This window comes from Asterias amurensis, chromosome 14 (genome assembly GCF_032118995.1).
Source record: "Asterias amurensis chromosome 14, ASM3211899v1".
Lineage (NCBI taxonomy): Eukaryota > Metazoa > Echinodermata > Asteroidea > Forcipulatida > Asteriidae > Asterias > Asterias amurensis.
In genome coordinates this window covers 19,221,521-19,245,084 of record NC_092661.1, presented here as the reverse complement: position 1 = coordinate 19,245,084, position 23,564 = coordinate 19,221,521, and the positions used below count along the sequence as shown (strand labels likewise).

General features: G+C 37.4%; 5 protein-coding genes across 7 annotated transcripts in view; 1 reads left to right on the top strand and 4 right to left on the bottom strand.

Annotated features, from left to right (window-relative positions):
• Positions 1 to 349: 349 nt before the first annotated feature.
• Positions 350 to 5,962, bottom strand: LOC139946892 (monocarboxylate transporter 5-like). The gene is made up of 4 exons (XM_071944659.1): positions 5,537 to 5,962; positions 4,917 to 5,060; positions 3,436 to 4,644; positions 350 to 3,244 (listed from the first exon to the last, which is right to left on the bottom strand). Exons 1-4 carry the CDS (start codon positions 5,841 to 5,843, stop codon positions 2,298 to 2,300), a joined length of 2,607 nt encoding a protein of 868 aa, XP_071800760.1. The 5' UTR covers positions 5,844 to 5,962; the 3' UTR covers positions 350 to 2,297.
• A 693-nt stretch (positions 5,963 to 6,655) lies between these two features.
• On the bottom strand, positions 6,656 to 8,491 carry LOC139947614 (uncharacterized). The gene is made up of 2 exons (XM_071945568.1): positions 8,371 to 8,491; positions 6,656 to 7,961 (listed from the first exon to the last, which is right to left on the bottom strand). Exons 1-2 carry the CDS (start codon positions 8,486 to 8,488, stop codon positions 7,177 to 7,179), a joined length of 903 nt encoding a protein of 300 aa, XP_071801669.1. The 5' UTR covers positions 8,489 to 8,491; the 3' UTR covers positions 6,656 to 7,176.
• Positions 8,489 to 12,065, bottom strand: LOC139947424 (uncharacterized; the record flags this gene model as incomplete). Its single annotated transcript, XM_071945328.1, has 3 exons — positions 11,817 to 12,065; positions 9,825 to 9,968; positions 8,489 to 9,546 (listed from the first exon to the last, which is right to left on the bottom strand). Coding segments are annotated over exons 2-3 (1,152 nt in total), but the record flags the coding sequence as incomplete, so codon positions are not given.
• A 755-nt stretch (positions 12,066 to 12,820) lies between these two features.
• LOC139947613 (E3 ubiquitin-protein ligase parkin-like) lies at positions 12,821 to 21,225 on the top strand. Its single transcript, XM_071945567.1, has 10 exons — positions 12,821 to 13,184; positions 13,768 to 14,005; positions 14,466 to 14,584; positions 14,919 to 15,002; positions 15,393 to 15,508; positions 16,051 to 16,190; positions 16,425 to 16,486; positions 16,715 to 16,864; positions 17,218 to 17,428; positions 18,208 to 21,225. The coding sequence occupies exons 1-10, from the start codon at positions 12,909 to 12,911 to the stop codon at positions 18,333 to 18,335; spliced, it is 1,524 nt and encodes a 507-aa protein (XP_071801668.1). The 5' UTR covers positions 12,821 to 12,908; the 3' UTR covers positions 18,336 to 21,225.
• The window catches only part of LOC139947612 (connector enhancer of kinase suppressor of ras 2-like), a 30,767-nt gene continuing 26,866 nt past the window's right edge, over positions 19,664 to 23,564 (bottom strand). For all 3 annotated transcript variants that reach the window (XM_071945564.1, XM_071945566.1, XM_071945565.1), the window contains one exon: positions 19,664 to 23,510. In XM_071945564.1, the coding sequence (XP_071801665.1) occupies positions 22,932 to 23,510 (579 nt within the window). In that variant the 3' untranslated portion in view covers positions 19,664 to 22,931. The remainder of the gene's footprint in view (positions 23,511 to 23,564) is intronic.

Here is a 23,564-nt window from a genome sequence, read left to right as displayed (position 1 = left end):
CAATTTCCATGAGAACTTTCAGCGCAGTTTTCCGAATTACGTCGTCGTCGTCTACGTCCTGCGCCTAGCCTATAGTGGGCCTGTGTAGTTTTTGAATGCTTGTTGAATGTTCATTAAAGTCTTTATTTGTGACTTCCAATCTATACTCATTAAATACATAAAGGCTTAGTTAAAATATCAATTATTAACATAATATATCATGTACTAGAACACGCGCAAAGTGAAGAGGATTTCATTCAATTCAAGTGAACGTTTTTGTTTTGTTTTATTTTATTTTGGTGGGCCGGCCTAACACATGCCAAGAATTTAGAAAGTAGAAAACGTGAAGTTACCGGTGAAATTATTCTAAATCTTAACTGAATAACTTAAATTAGCCTAACGCTACCCAAAACTATGCGCTCCTGAGTAGCACTCCACTGTCTGTAATTTAATTAAGCCCATTTTTGCAATTTTTTAATTTAGGAAAATAACTGCACTAGACTTCTCATTCTTTCACCAGTTTTCCTTTTTGTCTGTTTTCAAAGTTCAAGCGTCATGTAATGACATTTTGAAAAACAACTGGTACATTTCAAAGAGGCTACCAATCATTGTTACTACTGTTTTAAAACCCTTTATTTATTGCTCAAAATGTCAATTATTTAAAGTAAACCTCATTTTTGTGTAAACTAAAGGCAAGGCCAGATTATCGTTGTCAGATGCAATTGTGTCCGCCATGCAATACTGTCCGATCCGGACACTTTTGCATATGCAATCGTGTCCGGGCTATGCAAAAACCGTCCAGTGGACATGTTCATGATGACTGTACAACATGTATGTGCGCGCGTAAGCTAGCGTGCATGTATTATGATTGCAGCGAATACTTTGCTTGTAAAAAAAAAAATGGCGAACGTGTTCCGTCGACTAAGGGCGTTTAATTTACTGCAAGGACGGTTTTGCACGAAGGCGGACACAACTACATGCAAATGTGTCCGGGCGGACACTATTGCATTATGCAGCAGCGTCCGGGCGGACACGATTGCATATGCCAAACTGTCCGGCGGACATTATTGCATATGCAATAATGTCCTCCGGACAGTATTGCATAGAGGACATAATTGCATGCGACACCGGCCAAACTGTTTTGTCAAAGTAATTTTCATTAGTAGAAAGTTTTGAAAGTGCAACAAGGTCCAAAATCCAAGGCCCCTTTTTTAGCTACACCAAAAGAGAAAAAAATACAATAATTATTCTGCTGAACAAAATGACAAATAATTAAGTCAATGGATTGGTGTAAATGAAATCGACAGAAGCCTTTTATGTTTCCAACCAAAGGTCTGCAGAATTTTTAATGGACTTTGGACTTAAAGTATTACAAGAGTAACACTATTTTCTATGACTTACATTTATTATTAAACAGTCACACTTGCTGGTAAACAGCTGGTACTTTTTTAAAAGAATAGATGTATGCTGATAAATACAGGATTTGTAATAACCGTGTAGACTCCCTAAGTTTGAGGGGAATCAAATCTCATGGGAGAAAGTTAGATATTACTATTTTTTTTAAATTATGGAAGTGCATGGCCAAGTTTTTCATAATATTTATCACAACAAAATTAGGACACTTTGCAAATGTCTAATCATTTTAAACGTTCATTGTGCTTTTGTGTTTTTAAAATACTTTTTAAGAAAAATCAGAACATAACAGTACCTGACCTGGAGTTATACAGAGAACATGACCTTGGTGCATGCACTTCAAAGGTTTCCCATAGACTTTAAGATTTTTTAATGGAAGTGCCATCGAATTAAAATGAAAATGGGCCGTGCGTTCCCTCTCAAAATTAAAGTTCCAGGCCAGCAAAAACCATTGTGTGTGTTGCTAATGAATATAAACAAGAAACCAAAATTCATTCAGGTAGTCTTTTATGACTGACCCCATACTCCATTTGGTTGTATCTTAGATATAACCTTCAGCTTCTAAATACTGAAAGCAGGTTGAATTTAGATAAAATGTTTATTTTTGTTTTAGTTTAAAAGTTTAGTAATTTATCCTTTTCTTAGGTGATATTCGTTTAACCTAACTCATAACGCCTTTTACCCAGCAAACATTTGTTTACTCTTGAGACCTCCTTCACAACTTGTAAATTAATGTTGCTGTTTTTTTTTTCCTTTCTTTACAGAGATGAAGGATGTCTGTTTTAATATGAAGCGCTAAATATTGTTTAAACTCTCTCTCTCTCTCTCTCTCTCTCTCTCTCTCTCTCTCTCTCTCTCTCTCTCTCTCTCTCTCTCTCTCTCTCTCTCTATTATTGAATCTCGACTCACAGGTAAGTTATTTCTTGTTCATCTGATTTTTCAGTATCATCAATGTATCCTGGATTTGAAACCCCAAAGGTTTCTTCGATTTCACTGTTGCTAATGCTTTCATTGTCGCCATTATAACCCTCGATTTGTGTTTCATCAAGCGACCACTCTTGACTAGGGGCAAAATAGACTGGATTCATAATCCCAGATTCCTCACCATTCTCATCATTATCAGAGATTGGTTCAGATTCTGAGATGATACTTCTTATTTGTTTGCCATCAAAAGATGTAATTTCTTTGCAAGCAGACATTCTTTGGAGTTCATCATGTTTGACTGATGGACAATTATCATTCATGGTAAAATGAGGGGCCATAGTAATGGTATTAAAACTATTTTCGTTTTCCTGATCTGTTTTGTAATCACTTTCGAAAACATCTTTGTTTTTGTCAATATTATCTTTCAAACATGATCCAATTCCTGAATTAGCAATAGGAAAATCATCTTCTGTGTTCACTTGGACAGCGCTTTCAGTCCCATTATTATAATTCTTGACAGCATTGCATTCATCTAATTGTCTTTTTAGGTTATCGTCTTCACATGTTCGTTGGTGTTGATTCCTCTCACAAATACTTCCACTCTCCACTCCCTCTATCCTTTGGTTTTGAATTGTCCCACTCCCACCCATGCTCTCGATTTCATTATAGCTCTTATTTTCTAACTCACATTCTTCCCTCATAAAAAATATGGGATTAACTCTTCCTCCATCGTCAAGATGAAGTTTATTATTGCCGAATTCGAGTTCCTCCACTTTCTCACTTTCTGCTTCGATGGCGCGTTGTTGTTGTTTCTTCTTTACTTGCTGAAGGAAGTAGATAACTAGCGCTAACGATGCACCTGTCATCATCATGGACCCGGCGGAATAAAAGGAGTAATCATAGCTTCCAAGAGCGTCGTAAAACCAACCTATATAAAAGCATGTATAAAAAAATATATATATATATATTTTATCGTGCAAATAACTTGGGTGGGGCATAAATGGGGAAAAGCTAATGTTTAGTGACACCATGGAGAAGGAAATACAGTCACTAATAAAATTTAGAAAAAGAGAACAATAAAAACAGAATATGTTAATAAATGCCTCTGTTCGTACAAACCTGCTAATGCACCCCCAGTGATTTCACCAACACCCCAAGCAAACAGAAGCAGCGCTGTCACGGTAGTAATTTGCGATGGTTTTGCTGCAACGATTCGAGGGAGCAGCATAATGGTCACAGAGGCGGCACCGCTGGATAGCCCATGAATCACTGCCACAAATGCCAAAATGCCAAAAACTGTCATTAGTGGAGTTATGAAAGTTGCTGCAGCACATATTGTTAGGGCGACAGAGTAGCCGACTTCAGGCCGGAGAAATCCCTTATCCACGATCCAGCCGATGTTAAGTCTACCTATGGAGCTCCCAGCGCCCATAAGGGTCAACAGCAATGCAGACTGGGTTGATTTGATACCGACAGACTCAGCACGAGATACCAGATGGTACGTAGTTGATGCCCACCCGAAGCCATGCGCCAGAGCCACAAAGAGCATCAAGACAAAACTAGGGTTGCGAAGAAGTTTGGAAGACTTAATTATGAAACGATTTACTTCACGGGATTTTTCCTTTACGACGGTGAAATCGAATTCAGAGGAAATTGTCGGACGGATAGAGTCTTCTTGCTCTCGGATCTGATCATTGTTTGGATTTTCGATGGCTGTTAGGATGAATGGGCTCCAATAATTGTTCTCAATAATGGGGAAATCTCCTTCTGAAGATTCAGAGTCCATGCTTTCAATCCCGCTCCCATCAGTATTATTAGTATCATCCATCGTTGCCATTGATACAACACCCGAGTCAGCCTCCAATATTGACCCATCAACAAGGTTTGTACTCGGTCTGTGTGGGTAAAGTGTGAAATTTTCCCGTCCAAAAACTGATGGATTACAAAACGAAACTCCCCTTTCAAATGTCTTTTCGTTCTCAAAATCCTTGACAGTGACCTCACTGTTTGGAGCTGCTACTTCGTTCAGTACATCTTCAAGTTTCTTGTCAGACTGACGCGTTTTCTTAGGGGTTGTTTTATGCTTTTTGGATTGAAGTGGCCGAAAGAGGGCACCTGCAGGAATTGCATGAAGTGAGATTGCTGATACAATCATGAGGGATCCCCTCCATCCATACTGATCGATAAGATAGGTGTAAAGTGGTGGGAATACTAACTGGCCGATACTGACTCCAGCTGATGCTATGCCAAATGCAACGGTCAAACGCTTATTGAAATACTGGCCCAGAACTGCGAAGGTAGAGTTGATGCACATGCTCATCCCAAATGCTGTGCAGAATAAAACAAAATAGGATCACCATTACATACAGTATAAACACATGGGAGCAAAGTTGTTCCTTTATACTCTACTTTGAAAATTCCACATTTATGATCGCATGTATATATACTCAGCGAAATAAAAAAATCGAAAATTCTATTGATACTTTTTTTTGAGCCAAAACACTGTTTATGCAAATCAATTATAGCAAGATTGTGAAAATGATTGTAAGACGTGGATCAAGATGATTTTTTTTAAATAGCCTAAATTTAATTGCACTCACCTGTGAAAAATCCCAGAGTTATAATTAAGAAAAGAATATCAGTCGATTGCGAGGATATCAGCATCCCGAGCGATGCCACGAAGCCGCCAAACATCGCTGCCGGACGTGGACCATACCTCGTACACAATGACCCGGCTAACGGACCTTGATTGGAAAAGAAGAGTGAACGGTTTAACCTTAAATGCATTTAGCTCTTGAATTCTTTGTTTGTTTCTTTCTTTCTTTGTTGGGGTGTTTGTTGTAGGGTTTTTTTTGTCTTTTTTCTTTTTTCAATTGTGTTTCAACTTTCTTTTGCGTCACCGAAATCCACCCAACACATCCCATTCACCAATGGAAAATAACAGGAATACATTCACCAAATGATTTACATAAAGCCTAAAAATGTGGGAAAACCTCACATAAATTAGATTGTAGTACGAAGGAAAGAAATTAAGAGTTTTATTGGAAGGTTCTTATAGCACCACGAATGACATTGAATTATAACTCCTATAATAAACAACACAAATTCTACAAAGTATTCTTCAAAACTCTTTGAAAGTGATATAGTTAAATAAAAACAATTGAGTATACAAAAAGCACTGACTAAAACAATACTAGTGTTTATTCCAAAATATACTTACTCAAAACACCGAGCATGAACGAACAAATCGAGATCACGAGACTTGTTTCTGCAGCACTGCCGTCGAAATGCTCCATCCAAACAAACACATACACCGACACCGAAGCAATGAATCCAAGCACCGTAAATTGCAAGATAAATCCGCCTAGAAGGACAACCCAAGCCCAGCCTGAGTCGAGTTTCTTTCGGTTAGTCTTCGGGTCCGCAGACTTGCAATCTTCCCTCTTTTTATTTGTTTCAATTGTATCGGCCATGTTCTTTGCATCATTCGTTTCTGACCAACTCGTACAGTTTTCTGATTCTTTCATTGTCTTATTCTCTTTTGAAAATAATCCTAATTGTTTGATAACAGGCTGCAAGAAAACTAAGTTTGAATGTTTATTGCTCGAGTCAGATGTTCATTGTTTGCGCCAGAAATTGATAATGGTAATAATATTGTGTATGAGGCCTGGGGAAGCATTGTATCAAGAAGTTCAACGTCAAAACAAAATTGAGCCAGAATATTCTGGTTCCAACTAAGTATTTTATATTCAGTAATTATGTTTGATGGCTGCATTAGCTTAACCATTGAAAGTTCTAGTTGGATATTAGGTTTTCTTTTTGATAAGACTCGTTGAATGTATTTGGGTATGTGGCGTAAGCTTGATGTCATTACCAGACTAAAAATTGTACTCTGCCCCTCCATAAAGTCACAGCAAATACAACTCTCGTTAAAACCAGTTTGAACTGGTGCATCATCAATGAGCCTGTCCTCCAAATAACTTATAGGAATCCAGCTGTTTGGAAATTACTATCCACAAGTCACCAGCCGCACAAAACTCTTATCTGGCTAATTTCGAGTGGTATTATGCGAGGTTAACAAAGGGTTGAATGTGCCATATATATGTCATTGGACTTTGCAACGACAATATTTACATATTTGCTGTGAAAGTTCTCGATACTGATCTATTTATGGCTAAAATACTCGTGAATATGTAAACCGGGTTGGTTTAAGCTTACACAGTCCATGGATAGAGTAACAATATGTTTTTACACATAAATCCCTAAATAACATTTGCGTGTTGTTTAAAAAGTCGACATTTTATTTATTGAGATTAATATTTATTTATCCTGAAACGAAATGACTGTAGGCCCCTACCACATAAGTAAAACATAAAACTTTAAAAACACTGTTATTTAATATTCATTATCTACGATGCTATTATGAAACAATTCATTTACTATTTTCAGGCACATCGATCATGTTTACAACATTCAAAATGTCTAAATGGGAAGCCTGGGCGTTGAAGACTCAACATAAAAACGTCAGGCAACAAACTGCATACTATTTCAAAAATAAAGTTAAGTAAGCATTTCTTTTGATACAAACAACCCATCACACAATGCACTATGCAGATAATCGAAACTAACAGCAGATTTGAGATATTATTGGTTTTAAGGACCGTGAATGTAAATAAGAATTGAGACAGTCGGTAATATTATTGATTGAAAGATAATCGCTAAATGATACAATTTTATGACAACCATAAATTGTACATAATGTTCTAGTCTATCGTAGGTCTGGAACTAAAGCTTGCCATTGAAGTTAAAAAAAAAAACATTTTGTTCTCTTTCGTGTCTGTCATTTACCTTAAACTAATCCTAAGTTAAGTTTGTGTTATCGTTCTGTTCTTTTGGAGAATCCGAGGAGTACATGGGGTTATCAATGCCTGAATCCTCACTTAGTTCAGAATCTGATTTTGTTGAAGATTGTGACAGATCTTTTTCATAAAAGCCTTGTGAGCAATTAGACTCTTTGGTAGGCAGTGTGTTGTCAGTATTATTTTCAATTTCAATTTCAAGTTTATGAGTCGAGTTTATGGTATCATCACTCTGCTCACAATTGTTATCATTGTGACAACTTCTGTCTTCAACAAAATTATATTCTGAACCTATTTCAATGGTCACATCTTTAACATACATAGTTAAGTCGGTACTGTCTAGTTCGTCAGACTCATCTTGACTGTAAGAACAAATTATTTCAACTTCCATCACTTTCTCTTCAGGTACTATCTTGCCACGGTAACTTTTCAGATTTGTACATTCATTATCTTCGCTCGTTTTTTTACGCTCAGACAAAATTGTTCCACTTTTTTCATATCCATACTGTAAATTTCCCAAAGCCAAATGTTCTGTGGTGAAGAAACTTGGATTAACAACACCTCCATCCTCGAAACTCGCTTTGGTATCTTCATCTTCGGCATCCATCGTGTTCAATCCAGCTTCGACAAAGTCAACTTTGTCATCTTTTGCTGGTGAGTGACGTCTTTTTTCAATCGCTCTTTGTAAGAAGTATAAAACAAGTGTCAGCAATGATGCGATGGCCATTGCTGTTCCAGCGGCATAAAATGAGTAGTCGTAACTCCCAAGCGAGTCATAAAAATACCCTATAATAAAATAATAAAAATAAAAGCGATTACAAATGAGAGGAAAAAGTGTAATGTTCTAATTAGTACAGGTATACGCAGTATTACACCAAACTAAAAGTCATGGTTCTGATACTCATGCATCTCCCGTCAATTAGATGATTACATTTGTTGAGCCGGCGTCGAAATGGCGTCGGCTGAAGACAACCTTAATCTCAACTTACATTTTGTTGTTATATCGTGTGACCAATCAGAATGTTATCAAAAGTTAAATTATTTTTACTTCAAGTTTTGATAAACTTGTTGTCATTGCAGCTAATAAATAAGGTCATAAAAGGAATGTTGCTTTTTGCTTTTTTTAGTTTAAAAGAGACTGCAACAATATTTTTCATAGTCAGCAAATTTTACCAAATCAAAACTTTGCACAAACCTGCCATAAAGCCACCAGATATTTCGCCAATACCCCAAGCGAACATCACCAATGCCATTGACGCAGTGATTTCCTCTGGTTTCACGAAAATTCGAGGGAGCAGCATGATCATAACCATTGCTGCACCACAAGACATCCCTTGAAGTACATACATCACTGATAACAGCCAGTATCCTACAACAATCGGCGTAACATAAGTTGCTACAGAGCAGATGAGTAAAGCCCAGCAGTAACTGAATTCGACTCGAAGGAAATTCTTGTCCAGTATCCAGCCGATGTTGATCCTGCCAATTAAGCTACCAACTCCTACAAATGTTAGAAGCAATGCAGCTGCATCGGTTCCAATCCCAACAGACTCGGCTCGTGCAACCGTGTGATATGTAGTCGAAGCCCATCCATAACCATGCAATGTAGAAGTCATCATTACAATAACAAACATGCGATTACAAAGGAGACTTGAAAGACAGAAGTATGTGTTTATGAATGTCAGAGTTTTCCTGAGATGTATCCTTATTCGACTGCAGAAAGGCATATATTTTGGTAGTTGGGTGAAGGAGTCCTGTGCGGCATTCTCAAACCGCTCCTCGTGTGAATGTTCTGATTTTGCTATGATGAAGTTCTTCCAGTATCGATTCTCCATGGCAGAAAATCCTACCTCTAAACTAGAGACCAAAGAGTGTGAGTCGTCCTTAGTGTCACTCTGGACATCATTTATTGTCATGGAAACTTCATCTGTGTCTACTCCATGTGCAGCAGGTGTTTCGAGTGAGGAAAGAACGATGTCGATGCTACCAGAATTGATCTTTAAATGACCATCGGTTCCAACTTCATCCTTCCCCTCATTGTTATTTAGATTACCAAAATGGGTCTCTTCAAGTTTAATATTATTAGATTTAGTTGAAAGTCGTTTGTTCTTAGATGATCCTTTAACTTTTCTGGTCTTCAGTGGTCGGATGAGGGCGCCAGCAGCAACTGAGTGAAACGTCACAGCGGCTAAAATCATCATAGACCCTCTCCATCCGTATTTGTCAATAAGATAGTTATACAGAGGTGGAAACACCAGTTGCCCAATAGCCACACCAGTTGCTGCCAAGCCAAACGCTAATTTCAGCCGTTTATTGAAGTACATTCCAAGTGAGACGAAAACCGGGTTGAAGGACAGACTTATTCCAAATCCTATTGTAACCAAAACGAAGTTATTACGTAAAATAAAAGAGATTCAACGTGTAAAAAAAACACCTTTTATCAGTGTGTGCAAATTAGGTCACACAAATGTAACTTTCAAGAAAAACAAGTGTATAAGACAAAGAGAATTTATAATGAGTTTTCTCGATAAAAGATCGTTAGACATAAAAAGACACATTTTTTTTGCAACTATATGTAATGGAGGCGTTTGGCTGATCAGTTTGTTTATCGTAAAATATATTAAATACGTGCACGAAATCATCACTCACCGGTAAAAATACCAAGACTAAAGATGAGGAATAGGATGTCCGTAGCTTGTGAGGAAATGAGCATCCCTATTGTTGTCAATACGCCGCCAATCATTGCCGTTGCACGGGAACCAAATTTGGAACAAGACGCGCCTGCCACCGGACCTGTTAAAGTCATCAAAATGCACATAACGTTCACAGGAATAAAATGCAATTGACGTGAAATAATTTCGGGCAGAACCCGCTTATAGTAATTGAGTGGCCAATATTAGATATCTCGAGATGCTAAATCAGTTTGATCAACACTTTTGTAAATTCTGAAAACGGAGGAAACATTTTAAGAAGAGCGGTTATTAACAGTAATTAAAAAAAAAAAAAAATACTGAATGAAAAATATTATCATCTCATAAAAATGCAAATGACGAGAAATAATTTCGGCACAACCCGCTTATGGTGATAAGTGCATGGCCATGAGCAATATTGACATTGTTTGATATCTCGAGATGCTATAGTGTTGATCAACACTTTTGTGATTCGGAAAACCAATTTTTTTTAGAAGAGCCTTAAAAATGTTTTAATTTTTAAGACGCAAAATAATGACAAGTATGATGTTAAGTATTATTTTTAAAGATACTCACTCATGACGCCCATTACGAAGGAACAAAGTGAAACAACGAGGCTTGTTTCGGCAGCACTTGCATCGAAATGCTCCATCCACACATAAACGTACACAGAAACAGACGCTAGAAACCCAATTAGCAGAGCTTCTGTAAAGAAACCGCCGGCAAGAACTACCCAAGCCCAGCCCGAATCGGGAGGCTCAGGTGGCGGGTCCAGTGAAACAGACTTCAAAGATGTTTCCTTAATGTCTGGGTCGTTTATAGTGACCATGTCTGTCTTTTTTTTTTGTGTGAAGAAATCAACCCGTTTATTTCAAATTTGATGTATTGATACCAGGCTGAATTAAAAGTAGAATAACTTTATAACATTGCTCCGACTACACTGCTGAAAACACTAGATGTTGTGTGTCTGGTTAGATGAGACTGAAGAGGCATTAGCGAGACGTAGGCCTACTTTATATTGGAACAAATTAATTTCAATCGATCTTCTTCTGTTGTTTGGGATTGTGGTATTACTTGAGATCCAGATTTGTCTGGTTCCGACTCGCACATGAGGATGCTTAGTTTGTCTAAAAGATTATTGCGTTTTATCTCTTATTTGTTATTTGCAATAATTCTCCCCTAAGCATCGGACACCTGGAAACGAAACCGGTTATCGTTTTCGTCAAGGTTTTATTTCACAATATGTACACTTGATGTTACTATAATACTACTATTGAGAGATCACTTTGCTTGTTTGGCCATGGGTTCGATGTTGACTTGGGCATTTTTATGAGTCGCAGACATAACGAGGAAGGCCGAACGATAGCAAACAAAAGGCACTTTCATAATATTAGGCACAACATATCGAAATCCTGAAATTTATATTTAAAAACAACAACACACTTTTAATGAAACCTGGTTTGTGCTATTTTGTCTTTCATCTTTTGTAATGTAATGTAAATTGTTACGTACGACCAACTCACAAGGTTAAACCCCATAAGTTGGTACGCACGGCAGACTATATAAAAGAATGGAATTACCAAAACAATTAAAGAAAGGGAAGGATAACTTTCCGTATGGCGCCACCACTTTTTCACTCATTTTTACAAAAAGTGATATCTCATTGAGGTAAATTAGATACTAAATTATTTCATATCGAGTGAAAAAGTGGTGGCGCCATACGGAAACTTTTCCAAAGGGAAAACCAGCAAATGAAAAAGACAAGGGTTGAAACATTCTGTGTACAGTAACAATTAATTAAGTAATTTATTTACAAAATTAAAGCTTACAAAGGGTGTTGACAAAATGAAGTTAGATAAAGCATAAATCAAGGCACAATTCATCAATGAACTGAAGTAGGATAATAAAGTAAGACTCGGCTGAAATAATGATATTAGATTTTAAGAAATACCATTAAGTTGTGCTCAATCGACCCAGGAGTGCTCGGGAACGGGGAGTCCGGCGCTCACCCACGGTAGGTAGCCTTCTGTAGTAGGGTAGAACCTCACAGTTAAGAGTAGTCCAAGACCCCCATCAATACCACGCCCAAAGGATTCCCGTGCCGTCAGTTGCGCCGTCAGTAGCGCCGTCAGACCCCATGGTAGAAGTAGGGAACATCACATCCCCGAGGTTTGCACCGGTCAACATCCCGTCCCAAGCTTTCCAGAATCGGAAGAAGGTGTGGCTATGGCATGCATTAGATTATTATACCGCATAGATCCTCAAGCATGCGTCTTGGCTGAAAGTAAGTGCCATTAACAAAGGACGCAGGTGGGGAATTAAGAAAGGAAGATACGGCTCAGCAAACACACATGCAACTATTTCAGACTTCATTTTTAAATCAACAGTTGATGAAATGTTAAAAGACATTGTCTAAACACGGTAGAAATTCCTGAATGAAAACAATAAGAACTTTTTACATCATATAGCTGGCTGTATGGGTACGCTCGATGTAGTTGACCCATAAATTGGAATATTGGGGAAATTGTGGTTTTCGATCGATTGTTGATAAAGATGGAGCTATCTTATGTGCTAATAACCACTGCTGTACCTTCTCCATGCATCACATGTAGTAGGCCTAGACTTTATTTACATACCTGCAGACTGGCAATAAAAAAAGCTTATCATATTAATACTGTTTGTTGTTTTGCCTTGAGCACGTAAAGCAAACATTAATGGGCTTGCAAGAGAAGACCACCGGATGCGCTTTAAAATGTTCATGCCCTAAAACGTTAGTATTACCTGGTTTAATTCATTCTCAGTTTATTTATTTTAGCAAATAAAATTTGTTTCCTAGACATTAAAATAAAGGGAACTAAACATTCACCAAAAACAAAACCATCGAACTATTCGTGACTACTACATACGTACATCTGTCAAATGAGGGCGCACTCCATAATGTCAGCCCCCGTGAGTTATCTTTTTTCGGAGAAGATGTAAACATAAACAAACAAGCAAACAAGTCCTGATACACCTGGGATACTCTAGTCTTAGTAGAGTTAAAATGTTTGAAGTTTTAGTGAAATTTGAGGGGGAGAGTTTGACTGTATTGGTTGATGCGTCGTGGACGGTAGATCGACTGAAAAGAGAGTTTACCCGCTGCCTGGCGGCAGTGCCAGCAGCAGCAGCAGTGTCAGTGGTGGGGGATTCTGCTGCGTCCACTGCCAGTGCCACCACGGGTAATATGACCAGTGCCACTGCTGGTGTTAGAGCTCTTGACCATTCTGAGGTCCAGGTCATTTTTTGTGGTAAAAATCTGTCTGATGGGATGAAATTACAGGTATTCTGGAATGTGCATTTGAACGATTAACTTATGAAGTACAACTTGCATCATCTAACTATAGTACTAAAATAATACTAAATAGTACTTTAACTTTGGGGTTGTTATTTATATTATTAACTGTTATTCTTACTCTTATTTATTAGGTTATTCATTCAATTTTTGTCTTAGTTTAAGATTTCAGCGCATGATTCATGAGCAACTATATAGTTACATGTATACTTAATTGCGTGGGGTATTTGTAGTTTTATTGTGGCTGCTGACAGCCATGGCTGCATCTAATCATAGAGTAAGGTTACAAGGTGTTTCAAAGATAATATTAAGCCCATATGTCCCTTGTACAAAATATTTTACAGCCCACCCTCTTGTAGTTGCGAAAATGTATTGTAACCCTCCTCACGATGGCGAAGAGGGTTGTTACCTTATTGCAACTAACTCGCCTGTTGTTATTTTCTTAATTAGGCTGCTGCCAAATGTGGTACCTTTCTATTACAAATTAGCTATGCTCTCAATATTCTAACCAAGAAACCCAATGAGATATTTGACTGTAATACTCACCATAGTTTATTTTTCAATCCACCAGGATTGTGAGCTGCAGGAGACAAGTACTTTGTTTGTAACAAGGAGGAGAGGTTTTACACTAGAACCAAACTGCAGCCAAGAACGATATGCTAGGATACCGACCCAGGGAGCAGCGTTAGATGAGACGTATACCTCTCTGCAAACTCATCTTGATTTGGAACCACATATTAAGCCACTAGGGGGTGCGAATTATGCCACAGATGGTGGCCAGCTTGCTACGGCACAACAATCGGGTGATGGTGAGTTAACTTTCATTATGAACTGACTTTGCATTCTATGAATTTTCAATAAAGATAATTAAAACCAAACCCATAGAAACTCAAATTGAGTTTTTTGGACAAACGATTGGGGAATGATTGTTCAACAGGCCCTATAATTATACATGTATATTGTAGTGTACAATGTAGCAAAATAAAGGATGACACGACAGGCATGTTCTACAAACCAAACGATAAAGATTTGTTTGTTAGAATATAGAAAGCTTAAGGTTTGGTTGTGATTAAAAATGAAAAGGTAGTTTTCTGTGGTAAAAGACACTTTTGTTTTTATTGGAATGTTTCAAAAGGAACCAATACAATGAAGAGGAACATAGATGATGTTGCCTTTATTGCCTAAAGAGTAACTGTTTCTAATCAAGTTGCCCAGGATAGAGCTATAAAACTGCAAATTTTCATCATCCAGTTTAATTTTTAATTTCAGCCACTAGGACGACGCCTAAGCTCTATGTTTATTGCAAGACTCCTTGTCAATCTGTACAGCCAGGAAAGCTACGTGTGTGCTGCAGTACATGTAAGGAAGGTATCTTTATAGTTCAACAGGTAAAGTATGAGCTAGACACAAAACTTGGGATTTAATTTGTCTAATTCAAACCAAACAGTTCCTGAAGTTTTTTGGTTAAGCAATCAATAAATTAGTAAGAAATCTGTAGGTGAACAGTGTGTGTTTACTTTTGGTTTTCACTTTCTGATACTTATTCATTGAGTCGAGATTTTACCAATGGAGCATTTCTCTGAGTTTACCTTTCAGTCAAATGTGCCAATTTACTGTACAATGATGACATCTCACTTCAAATAAAACTCAAATAAGTTTATATTGATCATAAAAAGATACTTCTCCAAACTTTTGTGAATGTGTTATTCTTTTGATTTTCAGGATCCAACGTGCTGGGATGATGTATTGAAGCCCTATAGGATCTTTGGAAGATGCCAAACTGAGGGATGTTCTGGAACAATAGCTGTATGTCACTAATTAAGCAGTAATCAGTGCATAACTTATTGTTACTCAAAACTACAAAGACAGATTGAAATTTGTAGATGCTTTACATCAAAAATGAAGGAGTCTCTAAAATGGTTTTGGAACTCACAGAAGTGTTAGTTAGGTTGTCAGATCCTTGATGGATTATAATATTATTAAATTGAACTGATTGTAGCACACCATAATTGGCTCAACTTCAAAATTCAAGCTACTTTTTGAAGTAAACAGACATTGGAAGAGTTTTTCCCAGTTATTCATTGTTTGGTTTTTGTCAACTTAATGCTGAGTTACAGGGATATTTAGAGTGAAAGGCATTGTAAGAATCATGCACTGATTGGTTAAATGACGAAGGTAAATTTGTTTAATTTGCAGGAATTTTACTTCAAGTGTGGCAGTCACCCGACTGCAGATAATGACAGAGCTGCTGCTTTACATCTGATCAAGTCCAACACAAGAGACGTAGTTTGTCTAACATGTGGAGATATCCGGTAAGTAACTTCCCAAAGTGTTGATCCGTGGTCAAGTGGTTAGTCTGCAAGACTTGCAAGATCACAATGTTGGTTCGGGTCCAGCCGTGCTAAGCGCTGATTTCACAGTGACTAGAATGAGTATTGTTGGTTAGTTACTCAATCACTTTTCAAGATTTGTGCTAGTCATAATCATAGACTGTAAGCGAATGTATGTGTGTGAGAAATTGGCTGTTGCGAGCTTGGCGTGTATATCCCCTTGTGCGAGCTTTGCCGAGTTCCATTGTTAAAAAGATCATTCAAACAAACAAACAAACAAACAGATCCAGCTGACCACTTTGATAGCTCAGTTGGTAGAGTGCCAGCACATTAACCTGCAGCTGGCAGTTAAAAGTCCCTCTCTACTAAGCGTTATTTTGTGTCTAAGCAAGTCATTATTCTGGGCATAATTTAGATCTAACTTATGATTTGGTTGTTTGAAGGACTAATTCTAGCAACACTTTACTTAACACTTATCCCCCACAATCAACATTATTTATCAATTTTGTTGCCTTCCCAATTAGTGATCCGGTACTAGTCTTCCCATGTGCTGGTGGACATACCATCTGTCTGGATTGCTTTGCTTCATATTGCCAGGTGCGACTTGATGACAGGCAGTTTGTCTTGGCTGATGAGGAATTTGGCTATACACTGCCATGCCCAGGTAAGAAACCAATGTTGCCCAAGTGAGAATCCATCTTATAAAACACATAATTATTATTGAGTGTTACTGTTATGTGAAAAGAAAACTGTTTTATGACTTTATGTCCGGGCCTAATTGCATAAAGCTGCTTAGATTCCAAGTAGCACTTCGTTAAAAAAATTTTCTGGTAAGCAGGTTTTAATAACCCATTTTGTTAATTTTTGTACATTTTTTTTCTTTTATTTTTTCTGATAGTTGGCTGTCCAGCATCACTGATTAAAGAAAACCATCACTTCAGAGTGCTCGGAAGTGAACAGGTAACCAAGACATGACCAAAACATCATGTACACTAAATCAGCAGCACTACCAGTGAATTTATAGAACTTATTCTGTTTCTGAACTATTTCACCTTGTGATTATATTCTGTGACAATGCACTCATATGCCTCCAATATTTATACAATACTGCAGTTTATATTTGAAATGACAATTTTCCTTTTGACAGCAAACATGTTTCTGATGTCCCTGTCTTCCCTTTATTTGTAGTATGCTAGGTACCAACGGTTTGGGGCTGAGGAGTGTCTGCTTCAGAATGATGGTGTGCTGTGTCCTTCACCAGGTTGTGGGGCTGGACTGCTACCAGACTTTGGATCGAGGAGGGTGGAATGTGTACAACAAGCTGGGCAAGGATGTGGGGTAAGAGTTTGACTTGGGCAAATATTACACACAATGGACTTATACTCTTGTATTGTATAAATACATTGCATAAAAAAGGCCATCATTGTAAAGTTGATCTGGGGGCAATGTCATGTCACTTTCATGCTTATCTCAAACTGTTCATACATCAGCCAGACAAGTAAAGCAATGTGGCTGTGTGTTTGATTCCCTGGCTGATTATTAGTAATAAAATAAGGATAGCAATCTCTAGGAAAGAGCACCATTCTATTATGAACATGACCTCATTTTGACCCCAGTAACTTTGGCTTGCTGTAAATGGGTAATTTTTAACAGTTGTAGTCCACTTTCTCTTTCTCTTTTTTCATGACTAGTTTGTCTTTTGTCGCCAATGTCGAAATGCATACCACAGCGGTGACTGTGAGACATCAGCAACACAAACTGTGATAGATGGAGGTGGGGGAGCATATGCAGTCAGCAGTGAGAGGGCTGCCCAGGCATTATGGGAGCATGACCAAAGTAAAGAGACAATCAGACAATCAACAAAGCAATGTCCAAACTGTAAGGCACCAACAGAGAAAAATGGTGGGTAAAAGAATCAAGGTTATCAGTCTGGGACCTTTTTGAAACTCTGGCTTTGGCTTCGGTTCCGGCTTAGGCTTTATCCGCCTTTTAAAGCCCTGTACCAAAAGCATATGTTTTCATAATAGATGGATTGCACTAAGCGTCAACGACCGCCATATTTGATGAAATGTGCATGCGTGCAAGGCTGTCTTTGGCTGAGAATTGTGGTCGATGGAGCTTAGTGCAATCCATCTACAGCTAACAACGCATTAAGCAGTGACCCCAAGTATAGGTTTCGAAAAGGTCCAAAGGCAAACAAAAAACAGTTTACGAATGACAATCTCATACATGAAGAAGTGTTGCTAAAAATTGACTTTCCTTTCTCCTCTGGAGCACCCCAAGTTTTAAATCCTACCTTGGATCAGGGCCTTGCACGAGGATTGGGTTTCTGTTCCGACTTGATTACTAAAATGTAGGTGTTCCCAATTAAAGATTTACCACCCACATTTAAACTTGGCACTTCTTCATCGCCTTCTTTTCTTAAGTATCTTCAGGCCTGGGGTTACAGTGCTAGTCACTTGTATCTCTCGGTTTATCAGAAACATATACAGAAAAAAATAAGACATGCCGGTAGATTCTTTGGATGATTATCACTTCTTCTTTTCTATCCTGTTTAAAAAAAAAACTGCTATTTTCCACTAAGCAATCCAGTAAATCAGGTACAGGAAAAGGCTTGTATTATATTTCTCATGTTAATTAGCGCTTCATTAAGCATTGACATTATTATATTTCTTCTATAGGAGGCTGTATGCACATGATATGCCCAATTCAGCAGTGCAAGTTTGAATGGTGCTGGGTATGCAGTATTGAATGGAACCACCAGTGCATGGCTGATCATTGGTTTGATGTTAACCGACCATTGGTTTGATGTTAACTGACCATCTTATGGGCTGGTCATATCAGCATGTATCAGGGACAGTTCAGGATAATAATATAATAATAATATCAAAGTCTTATATAGCGCACGTATCTACCAAACAGGGTACTCAAGGCGCTGAGTATATACAAACTTTCAGAAAGATAGGTTATTGCAGTGGTGGATTCTGAGACCCAATTATGTAGCACTTATAAGGGTTTACAAGGTGCTACGGCGCATTAAGCAGCCACAACCAGGAACACCGGGGCGAACCCCTTCTCTTTTCGATAAGTGCACTGGGTTCTTTTACATGCGTTACACAACACATGGGACCAACGGCTTTACGTCCCATCCGAAGGACGAAGGATTATAGGATAGTAACAATACCAAAAGGTAATTACATGTATTCCTAAACCATTTTACGTCCGTTGACAACTGCAAATTTTATTTGAGACAGACTTGCCCGCCGACATTTTTCAGCGCCCAGAACAACTTTGGATTTTCTTCGAGTTTTTTGCCAACAGCCAGACGGCTGACGTTCATATACACCCATAGTTTCCAGTGTGTAGCGTGCACAGCAGAAACCTACTGTGATACGCTTCGTATGTGCCATCTGCCTGGAATTCGCTGAGTGCCTGCTTAATTTGTTTAACACGACAACATCAAATCCTGGAACTAATTATGAGAGCCTTTGTGTTTTTCCTTTGACAAGTCAGGGTTTCAAAGGAAAATGATTACTCAAGAAGCTCCAAAAAGCTCTGAAGCTTCCGCGGGTGGGCACGGAAATTAATATAAAAAATACCAACATGAAGTTTAACAACAGAAGCATTGTTTTACCCCCATTGTTTTTGGATAGAGATTTAAAGAGCAATATGTTGAGTTCATAACTAGTACATGCAGAGCATCCTGTGCACTTGATGTGGTAGGGTAGGGGCCCAGAATTCTTTAGACTGATACAGTCCACTGTGCCACTTAAATAAGCAAGGGGGGCCTATCTTAAGTATGCATGCACTTTTCTTATTGGAATATGAAACGGCTCAAACTTTGATCTATATGTCCAAGGCTTAAAAGCTGACTCTACAGGCAAAACATAACAGCCACTTAAGGCTTAAGAAAAATTTCAATTTTTGATGAAGTTGTCATCCACGATTATTTTACCTAAACTATTGTGATGAAGTTGTCAATAAAAAACAATTATGAATAAAATGATTACGTCTCTTTCTTACTAAGTCGGTTGATGAATTAGGACAAAGTAAATGTCTTCCACCAAATACCATATTAATCTCTAGAATGGGGGTGGGGGTGGGAATAGAAAATAAATAGTGAAAACAAATATTAACTTGAATCTGACAGGTCAAACTCCCCCAAAAATTATATTTGCTATGAGCAAGTGTACAGCTGAAATAATTTGTTTTTTTAAAGCCATTATACACTTTCGGAACAGAAAAAAAAAAAAAGTTCACAGATTTACAAATAATTTACAGGGCTTACAGAAGGTAACGGTAAGACTTCTCTTAAAATATTATTCCATGAAATGCTTTACTTTTTGAGAAAACATTTAAACAATTATCAATTCTCGACATCGAGAATTAGGGATATATAGTAAACACGTACATGTCATGACACAGCGAATCGTGCGGAAACAAGGGCGGGTTTTCCCGTTATTTCCCGACCCTGATGACCGATTGAGCCTAAATTTTCACAGTTTTGTTATTTTATATATAAGTTGTGACACAAGAAGTGTGGGCCTTGGACAATACTGTTTACCAACAGTGTCCAATGGCTTATGATACATAACATAGTACCTATTAACAAAGCACTAATACACATTAAGTAGTTGCCAAACCAATAAATACATTTTAAAATGATATAACATTAAAACAAAAATAGTTGGCTGTGATCAGCGAAACACAATCAAACAGCTGCCTAACAAAGAAGAAATTAGGAACTAAATTTACACATTTTAGCAAATTTCCTAATACTTACCAACTATTTATCCAAATGGTTTCACATGCCATTTGTATTATCCCTTTCCCTAAATAATAGAAGCAATAACATAATTTAAGTACATGTACATAACTGGCCTGATCATAAGTAGTTTGCTTAAAGGGAAGGTACACGTTTGGTAATTACTCAAAACAAATATTAACTTAAAAACTGACTTGGTAACGCCCATTGGAGAGCTGTTGATAGTATAAAACATTGTGGGAAATGACTCTCTCTAAAGTAACTTAGTTTTTGAGGAAGAGGTAATTTCTCACTAAAATAATAAAAGACTTCTAGCTAGAAGTCTTTTATTCTTATCTGAAAGTACACAAATTTGTCAAACAAGGGGGTGTTTTTTCTTTCATCATTTCCTTGGAACTTCGATGACCACTTGAGCCCAAATTTTCACAGGTTTGTTATTTTATGCATATGTTGAGATACACCAAGTGGGAAGACTGATCTTTGACAAATACCTTTACCTTCATTCTCATGTCTGGTGAGCTACATCGGCAAAATAAAGTAATTTTCTCAATAATACAGTATTTTAAGAATGTCTACTCCAATACAAATGGGTAATACATCAAAAAAACAATATAAGATGAAAAATGCAACAAAATTACACCAAAACATTTTGTTGCCATACGCAATTGTTAGAGTCAATAAAAAATAGTCACCTTTCTTGAATTATATAACCCCACTATATACTGTTTATATACTGTCTTACATCTCAAAGGTTATCTCACACTCTTAATTTACATAAATCTACATATTGTATGCCAACAAAAATGTACAAAACTCAAACTTTATACAACGGAAATATTTACAACATTAGAAATTATTGTACATGTAGTTGGGAAAACCAACCATTCATCCTACTTTATTCCTTCCACCTTAACAGCTAGCTGTTAAAAGAATGGATCAGCACCAGTTAGTAATGTGTCATTTTAATCTGTTTGTACTCAATATCAAATCCAAGCACAAGTTTTATGGCGCTTAGATTTACTGTTAACAAAGTACATGTGCACGCTAAGGTTTCAAATCTCACTCCAGTCAATTTGTACACCAAAATTAATGTAAAACTGAAAACAATAATGTCTGTTACAGACATGGCAGCACAGGTACAGCCATTGCTGTGGCCAAACCTTTATGATTTCATAGATTGTCAGTGATACTAAATATCTAAGTTTTAATTTAAAGACAATTTACCTCAGCAATTAATTGTTTGACAATGATTGACACTCATGGAATTTCATCTTCAAGAGGGCAAGGCCATTTTCATTTTGATTTAATAGATGAAAGGAACATAAATACTTATTTTAGAGTAAGGAAGGATCATAATAAATCTCAACATGCATTTTCTTAAAAAATTATTAATTATGAATAATTTACATTTGTTGCAAAGACGTAGCCAAAGCCATGACTCTAGCTCTCTGACCTTTGCAGACAGTGTTTGTATTTTGTCCCGTCCCGAGTCATTTCTGAATGCTGTCATTATTTTCATGGAATATAATATCAACTGCCATTAGTAGTGTTGGATTATGATCTTGTACAGGTATTAAGTTTGTCACCTTTTGAGTAGTAGGGGGCGGGGCACTGAAAAGAGTTTCAATCTCTTATTAAAGAAAATACATTAATTTTTTTTTTGATTTTTTACAATTTAAAAATTTTAATTTTATAACTTTAGCACTTTTGTACTGTTGAGAGTTGAGAAGCTAAAGATAAACATTCAACATAACTTATAGCTTTATTATTTATGCACAACTTAAGCAAATGGTAATCATGTGACGGCTTTGATACACATTTAACTGTTGAATCAATCACCATGTAAACAGTATACACTGTGACACGATTCTCAATACAGCATGCTATCAAAAATTAGCCCTTGAAAAGTTGCTTTTTCGTCAGTGAATTATATTCAATATATAAAAGTCAACATCCATTGCAACCTAAATACTTAACTTCTGTCAATTAATTAGTTTAATTGAGATCACCATTGAGAGATTCAGCCTGAGTTAGTAGAATTGTGTGCATGGGTACCAACATTAAAGGCTTCTAGATAACTGGCAGTCAAACAAATATATCGAAAAACAAATAACGAGAATGGCAACATAAAGCTACATGGCTCACTTGGTTAACCCGGAGGTAATTGGTTCAAATCTCACTCTATTATATGTGTCTTTGTTTAACCCCAATAATTGATAAGGCTTTCTCAAAACTCTAAAAGTTTTAAACTCAAAGTTTCATCATAATTAATGCACGTCAACTTCCATCTTTTGAAAAATATTTTCTTCAAAGCAATCTATGGGTGGTGCACTTTATTGAGTCTGCCTAGCCTGTGGGCGACCCAGTGAGTGAGTGACTTAATTGTGAACCCTAAAGGTTTTCACCACGACTCGTAAATTTCTGGTAATTAGCTCTTTAACTTCAGTTTCTCTCCACAAAATATCTGGTTCTTAATCTCTTCTGCTTAAGGCACTTGCTTACAGGTATTACACCTACAAGGTAACTACAAATTTGTCCAGTATGAATCATATACAAAAGCCAAGATACTTGCTTTTCAAGTCAAGAACCCCTTCTCCTCTGAGCTTTATAAACTCTACATCAATTTATTCTTACACTTCTTTAAAAACTAGTTTCTGCTGGGGCACTCCCAGTGCATGGTCTAAAGTTCTCATCTAACACCAATGATGTCCTAACCATTCCGCTATTTACCACAGTGTCTGTTGTAGAAGTCTCCACCTCTGGGCTTGGCTCAACACCATTTCTTTCACGCCCATCTCCAGCCTCCGGCAACCCATCATCAATGTTCTTAGCTTCAGCAACACTATCAGGAGCAGTTGTACTTTCTTTTTCTTCGGTAGATGTTTCACTGAGTAAACCCTGATCATCTGATTGAACATCTGAGTTATTTTCACCGACTTCATTTTCACTCGCCATTTCTTCACTTTCTTTCTTTTTATTGTCGACTGTTTCCTGCGTTGAAGTAACAATTCCATTACTTTTGCTGTCATCTGTGTGATCTTTGGTATCCTGATCACCATCTATGTCTGAACCAGAGTCACTTGGACTGTAAGGTTTCGGACCATGCAAGACGGTTTCTAGAAGATGTTCATGATCTCTCTTCCATTCTTGAATACCTTCTGATGTTAGAGATGCCTTGGAAAGAATGTCTTCAATCTGATCCAACTCTGTTTTCTTGGCCTTCGGGAGAAAAACAGTCCAGCAAATTAAGTTCTGTAAAATGTTAAACCCATT